Source organism: Scylla paramamosain, chromosome 5, assembly GCF_035594125.1.
Source record: "Scylla paramamosain isolate STU-SP2022 chromosome 5, ASM3559412v1, whole genome shotgun sequence".
Classification (NCBI taxonomy): Eukaryota; Metazoa; Arthropoda; class Malacostraca; order Decapoda; family Portunidae; genus Scylla; species Scylla paramamosain.
Window position 1 is genome coordinate 11,086,692 of NC_087155.1, and position 14,577 is coordinate 11,101,268.

Sequence of the window (14,577 nt, forward strand, 5' to 3'; positions counted from 1 at the left end):
CTCAAGTACCACGAGAGTGAGTATTGCCAGACTCAGCCTGAAATTTACTGCTTACGGAACCTTTGTGGCATTGCATCGGCGGGAAATGCTAGAGTTTCTAGATGAACAGATGGATAAAGCAGGATTATATTATTCAAAAAGAAAGTTGACGGATCAAAGGCAGTATCTTCTTACCCATATGTGCTCCATTAGTTCTGTACTTTGATCATGTTTTTGTTTTTTTCATTAAGAGTCATTCATAAACTATTGTATCACCGTATTGTTATCTTTATCATTTTTGTCCACGTTTCCTTCGCAACAACAACACTAACTGCGCGGTGCTGCAGACCTAGACAGCGGGCGAGGCGGCGCCGAGCTGTGGTCTGTAATGGCGCTGGACAGGGAGGAGCAACGCCAGCTGACAGCAGAGGTGACGGTGGAGGACTCCGGGGGCCTGGCGGCCACGCACCCCGTCACTGTGGTCGTGGATGATATAAATGATAACCCCATGAAGCCAGGAGCCAAGGTCGTCCATGTGTGGAAGATTCAGGTTTGAAAAAAATTTTCAAGCTTTTAATTTGTTGTTTAGTGTTTCGAGAAGATAGAGAACCACGTGCAATTATTTGTTCATAACATAATTCAGTAATTCACCAAATATCAATTGCTGTTTGTGAATTTTGTTTTTGTTATAGTTTACAAGTATAGTTTACAAGAAAAGCACATTCTTCCATTGTTCAGAAATCAGAAACAGAACTAAATTATCAATATTTATGAATTAGGGTTGTTAGTATGAAGCTTTGTGCAGAAGCCACGTTGTGTTAGGCGCGCCTCTTCTCTCAACATGATTCGAATCCTACTTAACTATAGCTGTACTCCAATATCCTAAGATTGTTCAGTGACAGACTGATTAATTACTATTCGAAAGCATGAGGAAAACTTTGTCTTGTCCTTTACAGGGTGCAGGATCTGATGTGGCACTAGGAAGGGTGTACGTGGACGACCCTGATGACTGGGACCTAGAGGACAAGACTTTCAGCTGGGCAGGACCTCCTCACCCTCTGTTCACTCTCCAGCCTGCCACAGGGGAAGTGTTCGCCTCTACTCAGCTGAGAGAGAGGAAGTAAGGAGCTACTGAAAAATTACGTGTCATTCACCAATCCACAGTTTCTCTCTCTCTCTCTCTCTCTCTCTCTCTCTCTACTCTCTCTCTCTCTCTCTCTCTCTCTCTCTCTCTCTCTCTCTCTCTCTCTCTCTCTCTCTCTCTCTCTCTCTCTCTCTCTCTCTCTCTCTCTCTCTCTCTCCACCATTCACAGAGCCTTCATGGAGAAGGTATTTATTTATTATTCCTGACAGTGTCACTTTTGTTCTCGGATTAGGTTGGTTGTGGTATTCCTTTTTTTTTTTTTTTCTTATGTAGGAGGGACACTGGCCAAGGGCAACAAAAAGAAAAAAAAAAGAAAATGCCCACTGAAATGCCAGTCCCACGAAAGGGTCAAAGCAGTAGTCAAAAATTGATGGATAGGTGTCTTGAAACCTCCCTCTTGAAGGAATTCAAGTCATAGTAAGGTGGAAATACAGAAGCAGGCAGGGAGTTCCAGAGTTTACCAGAGAAAGGGATGAATGATTGAGAATACTGGTTAACTCTTGCGTTAGAGAGGTGGACAAAATAGGGGTGAGAGAAAGAAGAAAGTCTTGTGCAGCGAGGCTGCAGGAGGAGGGCAGGCATGCAGTTAGCAGGATCAGAAGAGCAGTTAGCATGAAAATAGCGGTAGAAAACAGCTAGAGATGCAACATTGCGGCGGTGAGAGAGAGGCTGAAGACAGTCAGTTAGAGAAGAGTTGATGGGACGAAAAGCTTTTGATTCCACCCTGTATACAAGAGCAGTATGAGTGGAATCCCCCCAGACATGTGAAGCATACTCCATACATTGATGGATAAGGCCCTTGTACAGAGTTAGCAGCTGGGGGGGTGAGAAAAACTGGCGGAGACGTCTCATTACACCTAATTTAATAGAAGCTGTTTTAGCTAGAGATGAGATGTGAAGTTTCCAGTTCAGATTATAAGTAAAGGACAGACTGAGGATGTTCAGTGTAGAAGAGGGGGACAGTTGAATGTCATTGAAGAAGAGGGGATAGTTGTCTGGAGGTTTGTGTCGAGTTGATAGATGGAGGAATTGAGTTTTTGAGGCATTGAACAATACCAAGTTTGCTCTGCCCCAATCAGAAATTTTAGAAATACCAGAAGTCAAGCGTTCTGTGGCTTCCCTACGTGAAATGTTTACCTCCTGAAGGGTTGGACGTCTATAAAAAGACGTGGAAAAGTGCAGGGTGGTATCATCAGCGTAGGAGTGGAGAAGTTTGGTTTAGAAGATCATTAATGAATAATAATAAGAGAGTGGGTGACAGGACAGAACCCTGAAGAACACCACTGTTAATAGATTTAGGAGAAGAACAGTGACCGTCTACCACAGCAGCAATAGAACGGTCAGAAAGGAAACCTGAGATGAAGTTACAGAGAGAAGGATAGAAGCCGTAGGAGGGTAGTTTGGAAATCAAACCTTTATGCCAGACTCTATCAAAAGCTTTTGATATATCCAAGGCAACAGCAAAAGTTTCACCAAAATCTCTAAAAGAGGATGACCAAGCCTCAGTAAGAAAAGCCAGAAGATCACCAGTAGATCGGCCTTGACGGAACCCATACTGGCGATCAGATATAAAGTTGTGAAGTGATAGATGTTTAAGAATCCTCCTGTTGAGGATAGATTCAAAAACTTTAAATAGGCAGGAAATTAAAGCAATAGGACGGTAGTTTGAGGGATTAGAACGGTCACCCTTTTTAGGAACAGGTTGAATGTAGGCAAACTTCTAGCAAGAACGAAAGGTAGATGTTGACAGACAGAACTGAAAGAGTTTGACTAGGCAAGGTGCAAGCACGGAGGCACAGTTTCGGAGAACAATAGGAGGGACCCCATCAGGTCCATAAGCCTTCCAAGGGTTTAGACCAGCAAGGGCATGGAAAACATCATTGCGAAGAATTTTAATAGATTGTATGAAGTAGTCAGAGGGTGGAGGAGAGGGAGGAACAAGCCCAGAATCACCCAAGGTAGAATTTTTAGCAAAGGTTTGAGCGAAGAGTTCAGCTTTAGAGATAGATGACATAGCAGTGGTGCCATCTGGTTGAAATAAAGGAGGGAAGGAAGAAGAAGCAAAGTTATTGGAGATATTTTTGGCTAGATGCCAGAAGTCACAAGGGGAGTTAGATCTTGAAACGTTTTGACACTTTCTGTTAATGAAGGAGTTTTTAGCTAGTTGGAGAACAGACTTGGCATGGTTCCGGGCAGAAATATAAAGTGCATGAGATTCTGGTGATGGAACCCTTAAGTACCTTTTGTGGGCCACCTCTCTATCATGTATAGCACGATAACAAGTTGTGTTAAACCAAGGTTTGGAAGGTTTAGGTCGAGAAAAAGAGTGAGGAATGTACGCCTCCATGCCAGACACTATCACCTCTGTTATGCGCTCAGCATACAAAGACGGGTCTCTGACACGGAAACAGTAGTCATTCCGAGGAAAATCAGCAAAATACCTCCTCAGATCCCCCCAACTACCAGAGGCAAAACGCCAAAGGCACCTTCGCTTAGGGGGATCCTGAAGAGGGATTGGAGTGATAAGACAAGATACAGATATGAGATTGTGATCGGAGGAGCCCAACAAAGAGACAGTGACAGCATAAGCAGAAGGATTAGAGATCAGGAAAAGGTCAAGAATGTTAGGCGTATCTCCAAGACGGTCAGGAATACGAGTAGGGTGTTGCACCAATTGCTCTAGGTCGTGGAGGATACCAAAGTTGAAGGCTAGTTCACCAGGATGGTCAGTAAAGGGAGAGGAAAGCCAAAGCTAGTGGTGAACATTGAAATCTCCAAGAATGGAGAAATCTGCAAAAGGGAAGAGGGTCAGAATGTGCTCCACTACACTACTATGTGTTTCGGATGGCGCATTACATAGTTTTCAGGAATAACTCTCAAACAAGCTAATAAATTGGGATCATACTTTGACAGTGCCTGTTTTAGACACTCCGCTTTCGTCACTGCTCAAGTGACAAAAGTGGATTATAAAGTCGCTTGCCTTTGTAAATTAACGCAGGTTCCCGAAGCAGGAAGTTATCAGGACGTCGTTGCCGCATTCTCTCTCTCTCTCTCTCTCTCTCTCTCTCTCTCTCTCTCTCTCTCTCTCTCTCTCTCTCTCTCTCTCTCTGTTTGAAAAAAGAAACAAATATTTCATTGCTGATCGTAAATTCCTTTATTTTTACACGTTCTCGTCTCGTCCCAAACTGTTGTTGTTGTGTAAAAATTGTAAATATATAAGGAAGGTATCACCTCCACAAGTGTTCCCTGAGCAGCCGCAAACTTTGTTCAGGCCGTGAGAGGCGAGGCGCCCGGCGCTACACGTCGCGAGGGGAAGAAAATACATTGTATTTCATGTAGTTCTTTTATTGTGTCTTGAAAGCTAACACTCGACAGACACTTGTTCATAAGTAACTTATCACAATGTGGGATCGAAAAAGTAACACGGACACGTTAAAAGTTGATGTAAACTACAAGAAATGCACAAAAGGAAAGCAGGAGTGGAATGAATTACGGAAGTGATAAGAATATAATCAGTTAGATGATTTGGTCACGTAGTTTAAACAGAAGCCCAGGAACCGGTTAAAAGTGAGGTGAAGAGACAGAATTGCGTTAGAACGGTGTATTTCCCACGAGGCATTAAACCGTCAACCAGTCAAAGGGAACCAAGTCACTTGGGCAGATTCCCGACATGACAAGCAAGGCTTTTGCTGGCGTGGCGTGTTCAAAAACCTTGTCCGTGACGAAGTGGAGTCCGCTCCCACCTCAGGGGTTCACCGAAAACTTCAGTCCACAGTTGCACATAAGGAGCGCCAACTTCAGATTTGCGATGAGTGGTCTGCGCCTTCTCTACGCTCTCTATCCTGCCCAAACATTTCTTTCTACAGCCGCCACATGAAACGAGTGTCACCTTCCGATGGATTGATTTCCGGTGACTGGTCTGCGCCTTCGCTTTCCTCTTGGTTTGTTGCCGGTATTGTGGACTCTCCCTGACGATCTCGTGGCTTTCAGACTTTTCCCCTCCTTCTTGTTTTGAACAGTGTGAAGGGCATAAAGGAAGACAAATAGTGGAGGAACTACTAGAAGAGACAAGAACTTGTACGGAGATTACAAGTCTGGTTTTTTCGTCTCCCTTATCGATTGTTCATTCTCACGTTCCTGAGTGACGTCAGGCTCCGTGGTTCCGTCAGCGTTTGTAGCGCTGTTGGCCTCACTGATTTCTACAGTACCATCAGTATCAGTGTCCTCTGCGGCGCTGCCACTCTCCTTGGTCAGTGGCCGTGTCCTCTGCCGCGCGGTCGATCTGTCTGTTTCTTGCGGCGTTGTCAATCCGCGCTTCCCAAGGGAAGCGCGTTGTGTGTTGTTTTTCTAGTCCCGAACACTTCAGTCCACAGTCTCACACAACGGCTGCCAGCTTCCTCTCGGCTCATAAGCGGTGACTGGTGCAGACTTTCGCCGTCCCTTTCCTCTTGCTGCCCACATTCTGTATCCTGCTCAAACACTTAAGTCCACAGTCACACATAACGCATACAGGCTTCCTCTGTGCTGGTCTGCAGTGCCTCGTGTGGACCCTCCTTCTCCTCATGCTGCTGGCAACATGGTCTCTCTCCGAACACGTATGTCTGCATGTAACATGCACAAACTCCCGCTGCACTGATCTCAGGCTCGTATTCTGCACCCATCCCGAAAACCTCAATCCACAGCCGCACGGTACTCGACGCTGTAGTAACTCTAGGTGTCTTCTTCAGTAAGTCTCGCTGTTTTCTGCAGTATCACTTTCCTCAGTCTCTGTAACGCTGTAAGGTTCGCAATGCTCTGACTGCGGGGACGAGACCTCATCGAAGAGGCACTGAACGGTGCTGCTGGGACCGGGAGGCAGCAGCCACTCCTCAGGGTTCGGCATCGGGCCGTATCCATTAATCTCCTGCACCAGGAACTGCAGCCTGGCTTGGGTGGGCTCATGCTGTCCTAGAGGGAAGGTCATTTGTGTGACTGGATTCGTTAACCTCTTGTATCCTACGGGGGAAACTAGAGGGGAGGAGGAGTGGGGACGAGAGAAAGGCTTTCTTCACCTTCCCGCCGAGCTTCACTTCCCATCCTGCCTGTTGGCTTCCATTCCGTCACTGACAGGCAGGCACCACCAGCTCCTGCATGACACAAACAGCCTGGTGAGCGCGTCCTCCCTGCTCAAGACTTCCAAGCGAACAATTTCCAGAGATGCCTTTATGCCGTCTTTACTCTGCACATATTCACCAGAGGGTACGGCGTGGTAACATTTAACATGAATTAAGGTGAATATTTCGATTTTTTAATTATCTTTTCTTCTGGCTCTGTGATTAGTGGAAACATTGGTGCATGTGCCCAACTGGAACTGGAAACTTCATATCTCATCTCTAGCTAAAACAGCTTCTATGAAGTTAGGTGTTCTGAGACGTCTCCGCCAGTTTTTCTCACCCCCCAAGTTGCTAACTATGTACAAAGGCTTTATCCGTCCATGTATGGAGTATACTTCACATGTATGGCGGGGGTGTTCCACTCATACTGCTCTTCTAGACAGGGTGGAATCAAATGTTTTTCGTCTCATCAACTCCTCTCCTCTAACTGACTGTCTTCAGCCTCTCTCTCATCGCCGCAATGTTGCATCTCTAGCTGTCTTCTACCGCTATTTTCATACTAACTGCTCTTCTGATCTTGCTAACTGCATGCCTCCCCTCCTCTCGCAGCCTCGCTGCACAAGACTTTCTTCTTTTTCTCACCCCTATTCTGTCCACCTCTCTAACGCAAGAGTTAACCAGTATTCTCAATCATTCATCCCTTTCTCTGGTAAACTCTGGAACTCCCTGCCTGCTTCTGTATTTCCACCTTCCTATGACTTAAATTCCCTCAAGAGGGAAGTTTCAAGACACTTATCCTTCAATTTTTGACTACCACTTTGGACCCTTTTATGGGACTGGCATTTCAGTGGGTATTTTTCTTTTATTGGACTTTTGTTGCCCTTGGCCAGTGTCCCTCCTACATAAAAAAAAAAAAATGACCAGTGACGATAAGGTGCGTGTATGTGTGTGGGTGTGTGTGTGTGTGTGTGTGTGTGTGTGTGTGTGTGTGTGTGTGTGTGTGTGTGTGTGTGTTACAGAATTTTTCGGATATAACTCCCTAACAAAGAGATGAATTAGGGTCATGCTTTGATGCAGCTTGTTTCAGACACTCCTCTTATTTTCGTCACTATGGTTAATCAAGCAACTAAACTGGATTATAAAGTGGATTATAAAGGCACTTGCTTTAGTAAATTCAACGCACGTTAGACCCAGCCAGATGCTCGAAGCATGAAGATATCAGAAATAAATTCTTCTCCTCGGCATCATCACTGTCGAGGGTTGTATTTACGGGGTGGAGCCTGGGGAGGGACTCGTGTCATAACGACTTCAAAATAACTTAATGCGTCGGGCAGCTGGCTAGACCTTTTGGGCGTTAATTTACAAAGGCAAGTTTTTATGAGCTACTCTTGTCATTTGACCATAGTGACGAAAATTACCGGATTGTCTGAAACAAGCTCTGTCAAAATATGATCCCAATTAATGTATTAAGAATTATTCACGAAAAACAATGAAACATGCTCTCTGAAACACATAGTAGGTTGTTACAGTTGTAGGCAGGTGAAGGTGACAGGTTGTGATTATAGTGTATCAAAGAAAACAGAACTGTATCGCCTGAGTCATCTTCCAGCTGCTGTTCTTGCTGCGCATGTTATTGTTTCTCTGAGAGTTTTTTGCTTAGCCGGAAGGTCCTGCTTCTTGTTCTTTACATGCTCTTAAACACATAACATAAGGGAAGCTGCAAGAAACTAGTAGTATTACACGTTCTCGTCTCTGTATGGAGCATAAATATGCAACTATGTTCACCTGTCATCCTTATCCATAAACTATTTTATCACTCTACATATATATATATATATATATATATATATATATATATATATATATATATATATATATATATATATATATATATATATATATATATATATATATATATATTTATTTATTTATTTATTTATTTATTCCTTTGAACCTGAACAAATTCTTGAAGCTTTTGACCTGCTTTGGTAGTAGTGGTCAGTCGGTGTTGTGCTTACGAAATATAACACCAACATCCTCTTTTCATCAACTGCAACTTGATAATGTAGTAGTAGTATTTCTAGCTATTGGAAACACTTTTGATTACATCAGGTTACACACCTTTTTGTTATTTTGGCATAATCTTAAGATCGCCTCGTGCTAGCACTGGTGCAGAATAGTGAAAAGCCCATTAGCTAATATTACTGATCATACTCATGGTGGCTGGTTGAGCTGTCAGATGTGAGGGACCTGCCACGCTGTGATTGTTTGCACGGTAATCGCTCATTGAACAGGACGAAGTCTTCTGCTGCTGAAAATGTTGCTCTGTCCATTTTTTTTTTTTTTTTTTATGGTCAAACACAGGAAAAATAAAATTGGATCGGAGTCTTATTAATATTTTTGTTGCACGATTGTTTTTTTCATCCAAGCTCAACTTTCACGGGAAGGATCTTTACCTTAAGAGAGAGTCATAAAGCTTCACCCATCCTTTCACCCAACTGCTAATTTAGTTGCGACGATCGGGTGCCCGCGTACATATAAAAACATACACATAGAGTAACCACACCCCTTGGGCATAATACCATTTCTTCAACGGCTCAATGCCGAGGCGGGGGAACTACAGGGGTGGGGACTTAAACCGCCACTCTTGCTGTCCCTGGCCACCCTGGTGATGGAAAATCCTGCTCTGCCACTGAGCATCTCCATAATGAGTTGATGTTTCAGTATGAGAGAGAATATATAATAAATGTATTTCTATTCTTGGTGCCTAGTGTTTTCCTGTTTCTGTGTGGGTCATGACCACCACCGTTCACAACAGGCACATGTTCACCACAGGTACGAGCTGCACTTCATGGTGTCGGACGCGCACTGGGGCCAGACGGACGTTCCTGCTAACATGACAGTGGAGGTGCGGCATCTCAGCCCCGAGAGTCTGGCCCACGCTGTGCCCATCACCCTCACGCCCACCTCCCCCGCAGCTCTTGCCGCTGCCTGGAGCCCCACGGTGAGCTGTTACCTCTCTTTTTGCATTCGTTCAGTCTATTCAGGTTGGAAAGAAACTTATTTTATTCCCTGCTTCAGTTGTTTTAGGCAATTTGTTATGGAGTGTTATTTGTGCTCTTCAAAAACTAGAAATTTATCTTGCTTTAATGGTCATTCGTGTAAAAGTGTGTGTGTGTTTGTGTGTGTGTGTGTGTGTGTGTGTGTGTGTGTGTGTGTGTGTGTGTGTGTGTGTGTGTGTCAACTGAAACAGTTACCGCTAAGTAACCAGTAAGGAAGTTTTGTGACTTGAGTGAAGTTTGAATCGAACTGATGATGTTTTTCCACTGATCTACTGAGGTGTGTGTGTGTGTGTGTGTGTGTGTGTGTGTGTGTGTGTGTGTGTGTGTGTGTGTGTGTGTGTGTTGGAGCATAGTCACATGTTCATCCATTCTTTCAGCAAGGAGGAGGCGGCTTGGGGACACTGACAGAGGCGGTGAAGCAGGTGGTCGGGGCAGCAGCCAAGGTAATGATCGTCAGTGTCTATGGAATGCCCTCCACGCCAGAGACAACACCGATCCTTACCTACCTTAACCTTCCGTTTGCCGCCTCCCACCTGTCGGCGCCACCCTCAGGAACACCGACGCCTTATGCCTGCGTGTGGCTGAGCGTGCGGCAGGCGACTGGAGGCTTCATGGACCCAGTCAAGTTGAACGGACTGCTTTCGCTCAACCAGAATCTGGTGAGTGGCTCTCGACGACCAGAGGGAAAACCATTCATTTACCTTTATATGTGAAGGTATAAAGCCTTTGCCCTCTCATTTGATCTTGTATGGAACAAAGATAAAATGAAAATAGGCCTCTTCCGTAAAAACAAGTAATAATCTCTAAGCAAAAATACATAAGTGTAATTTTTTCATATGTGACTGTACTGAGTCTGTGTCCTCTCATGTTTTATGAAGAAACAAAGATAGAAAAAATAACCTTTCTCCATTAAAAATATTCAACAATCTCTAAATAAAAATAAGTATTTTCTCGATTGACGAAGCGTAATTCATACATTTATATCAAAGTTCTTGTTCTTTTCATGTAGTTGGAAAAGATGATGAAGCTGCGTGTTGTGGTGGGAGAAACAACGTCCGCTCCCTCCACCCCGCCGCCACACCCGCCCTCCATGACCTCCCTCGCCTCCGTTGCTCTCCCGCTGCAGGTTAGCGTCCCTGGCATGTCACTTCTACCTGGTGTCACCCGTGCGATGGAATGCTGGAGAGAGAGAGAGAGAGAGAGAGAGAGAGAGAGAGAGAGAGAGAGAGAGAGAGAGAGAGAGAGAGAGAGAGAGAGAGAGAGAGAATGTCTGCCTATCTTTCCTAAAACTTAAAACTTATTGGGAGGAAACATAATAATACCCTGCATAGCATATTGATACAACCCACGCATAAGTGTAGAGCTTTAGTTTGTTGTGGTGTCCTGCAGGTGGTGGACACAAACCACACTTCCTTGGTGACGCCGCGCCTCACCCGCGCCCACGACTGCCACCGTCGCAGCCACCACCTGGAGGAGGAGTCCTGCACACCCTCTACTTGCCTCAACGGTGGCCGCTGCGTCAGGACAGACTCGGGCAACAGGTAATGCTGTGTGATTACCATTAGATATAAAACTTGTACGGTAGAGGCCCCAAGAATTGTGTGCTGTTATTTTTCTCCCTCTACCAAAGCATCTACCATTCATGCCTCATAACACAGTTTGGTTTTTGCCAGGTGCTTGTGTCCGGGCAGGTCGTGGGGGCCTCGCTGCAAAGTGCTCGCTCGCACCTTCTCAGGCTCTGGCTGGGCCTGGGTTCGTCCGCTGCCTCCCTGTCTTCCAACCACTGTCTCGCTGCGTCTCCTGCCACGTCTTCCCAGTGGACTCATTCTGTACTCTGGGCCCCTTTCCTCGACCTCCACGTACCCTCACTGGGGCCCCACACCCATGCTTGCTGTGCAGCTAGTGGAAGGTCGCCCACAGGTGGTTCTGGAGGGAGGCAGGGGATCCATGAAGCTGCAGGTGGACACCTCGCTTAGGCCTGGCACCTGGCACACCCTGCACCTGCACCTTGATGTCCAGGTGTGTCAAGTCGCCAACTTCTGGTCCTCACCTGAGTACAGCGTTTCCAGTAGGAAACCTTTAGTAATTTATTTCTATTGTATTGGTATGATTTTCAAGTATTATTTTCTTTTACATTTGATAAGACATACAATACAAAAAGTAAAAGCATGTAGGTATATGTTTATCGATTTCAGATACAGTAATTGTGGTAGGATAAGTAAGTCTATCCACGATATTATGTGCCCAGTATGACTGCATAGCCACCCATGTTGAGGAGGACAAAGGAAAACTGCATCAATTACTTTCCTCTGTCGATTTATCTGACTCACAAAATAAACAACTGCATTTAAAGAATGCTGGCTGGAAAAATGGAAAATGTTAAAAGAAATGAGGAAAAATATAGATAATACATTTTCATGAGCTAATATTATTACAAGGAAGGTGATCCAAGTGAAGTTAAACATTGTAGGCAAGTTTTGTGAACGATGCGTAATAGGGTGAAGGAGGCTCACATTCAGGAAGTGTAGTAGCATTACATTGACATAATAAGCAATCTTTTATTTTTTCTGTTACCTTATAATTAAGAATGTGTTTGGAGGAGATAGTCATTGTAAGGTGTCATAGTAGGGTATCCTATTTTAGCATGCTATGTACTAGCAAATGGTTGTTTTGGCTGCCAGGGTGTGGTGCTGATGGTGGACACATGTGGGCGAGGCTGGGAGCGTGGCATAACAAATGAGCGTCACTGCATTGCTCGAGCCGCCTGGACCAAGACGGAGGACACAGACAGCTGGAGCAGCGGCGTGCCCCTTCAGCTGGGAGGCCTCGCGCACCACCAGCCTCGACCCTCAGATTTCGGATGGACCACTGGGCCTCACCCCGAACCTCTGACAGGGTGCATATCGCACCTCACCATCAATGGGGAAGTAAGTCCCTCTTCCTTCTGTACCTCTGCCTTCTCCTTTCTCTTTTCTCTTTCTCTCCCCATACACGTATAGAAGACTTAAATAGAAAAGTTTACCAGCCTTCATTATAAGTCGCCACCACCACACTTCACTGCACTCAAATGTGCATGATCAAGAAAATACAAACAATATTCTTTACAGTGTCATGGAAAATAAAAACATGTTTTGGATTGGTGTTATTTAATGTATTATCCTTTCTCTAGCTCATAGACTTAGGAGAGCCGGCGTACAGTAGCAAGAGTCAGAAAGGCTGCGTGCCACAGGATGAAGCCTGTGGACAAGGTACATCTTACTGCGGTCTTCGAGGGGAGTGTGTGGGCGGTCTGGAGGAACCTAGATGCGAGTGCGCGGCCGGCTGGATGGGACCAAAGTGTGCCTCGCCCACTACACCAGTTTCCCTCAGACAATCTTCATTCACAAAGGTGACCTTATCCCGTCTGCCAGACCCGTACCACGTCACATTGCAGCTGCGACTAAGACTACGCGGAAGACACGATGGTCTGCTCATGCAGCTGGCCACCAAGCCAGACTCCGTGTCCCTGAAATTAAGGGTAAGTGGAATTCAAATGGAAACCCTAAATGTAAAATAAATGTATCATAGAGTGGAGTGTTATGAATAGAATCCTGGTCCCTCTAACCAGTGTAATGTTACAGCTTCGCGGCGGAGTGGCATGTGCAGCTCTAACCACAGAGCAGACAGAGCAGGAAGTGTGTCTGGAGAGTTTTCCTTTGGGCGATGGACTGTGGCACACTCTACACGTGGGCCGCCAAGGTCATAATCTTGGTATTGGAGTGGACGAGTGTGACGGCTGGAAGCAGAACGACACACTGCCCTCCCTGCGCTCCACCACTGACCACGGAGAGATGCACGGCTTCATGGTGGCGCCTCCGGCTCCGCTCTTAGTGGACAAGAAAGACGGGGTGTTCCTTGGCGGCATTCCTGAGTTCGTCAGCCTGAGTTTGGTTGCCGTGCACGACGACCTCACCGACAGTAAGGGAAACATTTTATACCCTCCACATTATACTTAGGCAAAGACTCACGCACATGAGAGCGCACAGAAACACACACACACACTCACACACACACACACACACACACACACACACACACACACACACACACACACACACACACACACACACACACACACACACACACACACAGATAATTGTAAACATATGCTTAGAATCAGAGAAGAGAGTTGGGTAGTTTTAAGTACTGTGACTCACCAGGTGAGTCACAGAGCCACCGCATCATTGAGGCTATTCCAGGCCTTGTGAAGATGTGACGCAAGGGCTTCAGATACTGACAGAACCTGAGGATGTTTGATGGACTGCTGGGTCTGATGGGTGGCAGTTGTTTTTATAGACCAGAAGACAAACCCAGGCGAATTAGGTTGTCACTGTTTAGTAAAACTGAGGCGAGGAATTATGATGATAGGATGATATGATGATATCGATATCAACGGCCTGGCTGTCGTGTGTTATTTTGTCTTCGAAGCTTTCATTAATTTCTTTCCGTTTCTTTTTAATTCTATGTGATATTATAGCTGGCAATTAGTGATATAAATATATATAATACACAATCGACAGGTTGCCTGGACGACGTTCGGGTATCTGGTGAGGCTGTGCCGCTGCCGCCTGTCCTAAACCACACATCATGGGGGCGCGTTACCACCCTGCAGGGGCTGGAAGCGGGCTGCTCTGCGCGGGACGCCTGCTTCAACACCACTTGCCTTCCTCCCCTCACCTGCCACAACACCTGGAGACAAGCCACCTGCAGGTAAACTGTCACATTGTTTTCTCTCTCATTTGAATTTGTGTTGACGCTTCATATTGCATGTTTTCGGAGTTTCTTTGTTCCTGACGTGCGTTAGTTATTTTCTTCTAAAGTGAGAAATTATTTTATGGCAGAAATACATTATAATTTCTCCATTTTCTTCGTTTGATTAAGTAATGGCACTACTTGTATGGAGACGTTCGTTGTAAATGAAGACAGTTTTATTACTAAAAGTAAATGAAAAACATTATTTTTGTCAAGTTTTCTTGAATTCTCTCCATTATATTTACAAAAAGACTATTCTTGTAAGTTATGCAAAACTTTTTAAGGTTTTATTGCTGCTGTTTTTACGAATTTCTTTAAAATTCGTGAGTAGTTATCTGATGTCATCGTTCAGCGACACACACAGCGCATGCCTCATCTGCTTAGTGAGTAATGTGCATACAGATTGGAACTTTATGTTGCCCATGGCTGTGATGTTAATTAATCAAAGCACCACTGCAAGTTTCACAGGAACAGAACATAAGTATGTCAGGAAATGTAGAAAAAAAGA

The 14,577-nt window shown here is 45.1% G+C and overlaps 1 protein-coding gene across 1 annotated transcript in view; it reads left to right on the forward strand.

The window, feature by feature from the left end:
* LOC135100516 (putative neural-cadherin 2) overlaps positions 1-14,577 on the forward strand; it is a 52,352-nt gene that overhangs the window by 35,290 nt on the left and 2,485 nt on the right. The window contains exons 8-19 of the mRNA XM_064003484.1: positions 1-16; positions 327-529; positions 936-1,099; positions 9,052-9,220; positions 9,656-9,937; positions 10,288-10,404; positions 10,668-10,819; positions 10,952-11,297; positions 11,960-12,205; positions 12,448-12,795; positions 12,899-13,235; positions 13,838-14,027. The exon at positions 1-16 is cut by the window's left edge and continues 384 nt beyond it. Coding sequence (XP_063859554.1) covers positions 1-16; positions 327-529; positions 936-1,099; positions 9,052-9,220; positions 9,656-9,937; positions 10,288-10,404; positions 10,668-10,819; positions 10,952-11,297; positions 11,960-12,205; positions 12,448-12,795; positions 12,899-13,235; positions 13,838-14,027 — 2,570 coding nt within the window. The remainder of the gene's footprint in view (positions 17-326; positions 530-935; positions 1,100-9,051; positions 9,221-9,655; positions 9,938-10,287; positions 10,405-10,667; positions 10,820-10,951; positions 11,298-11,959; positions 12,206-12,447; positions 12,796-12,898; positions 13,236-13,837; positions 14,028-14,577) is intronic.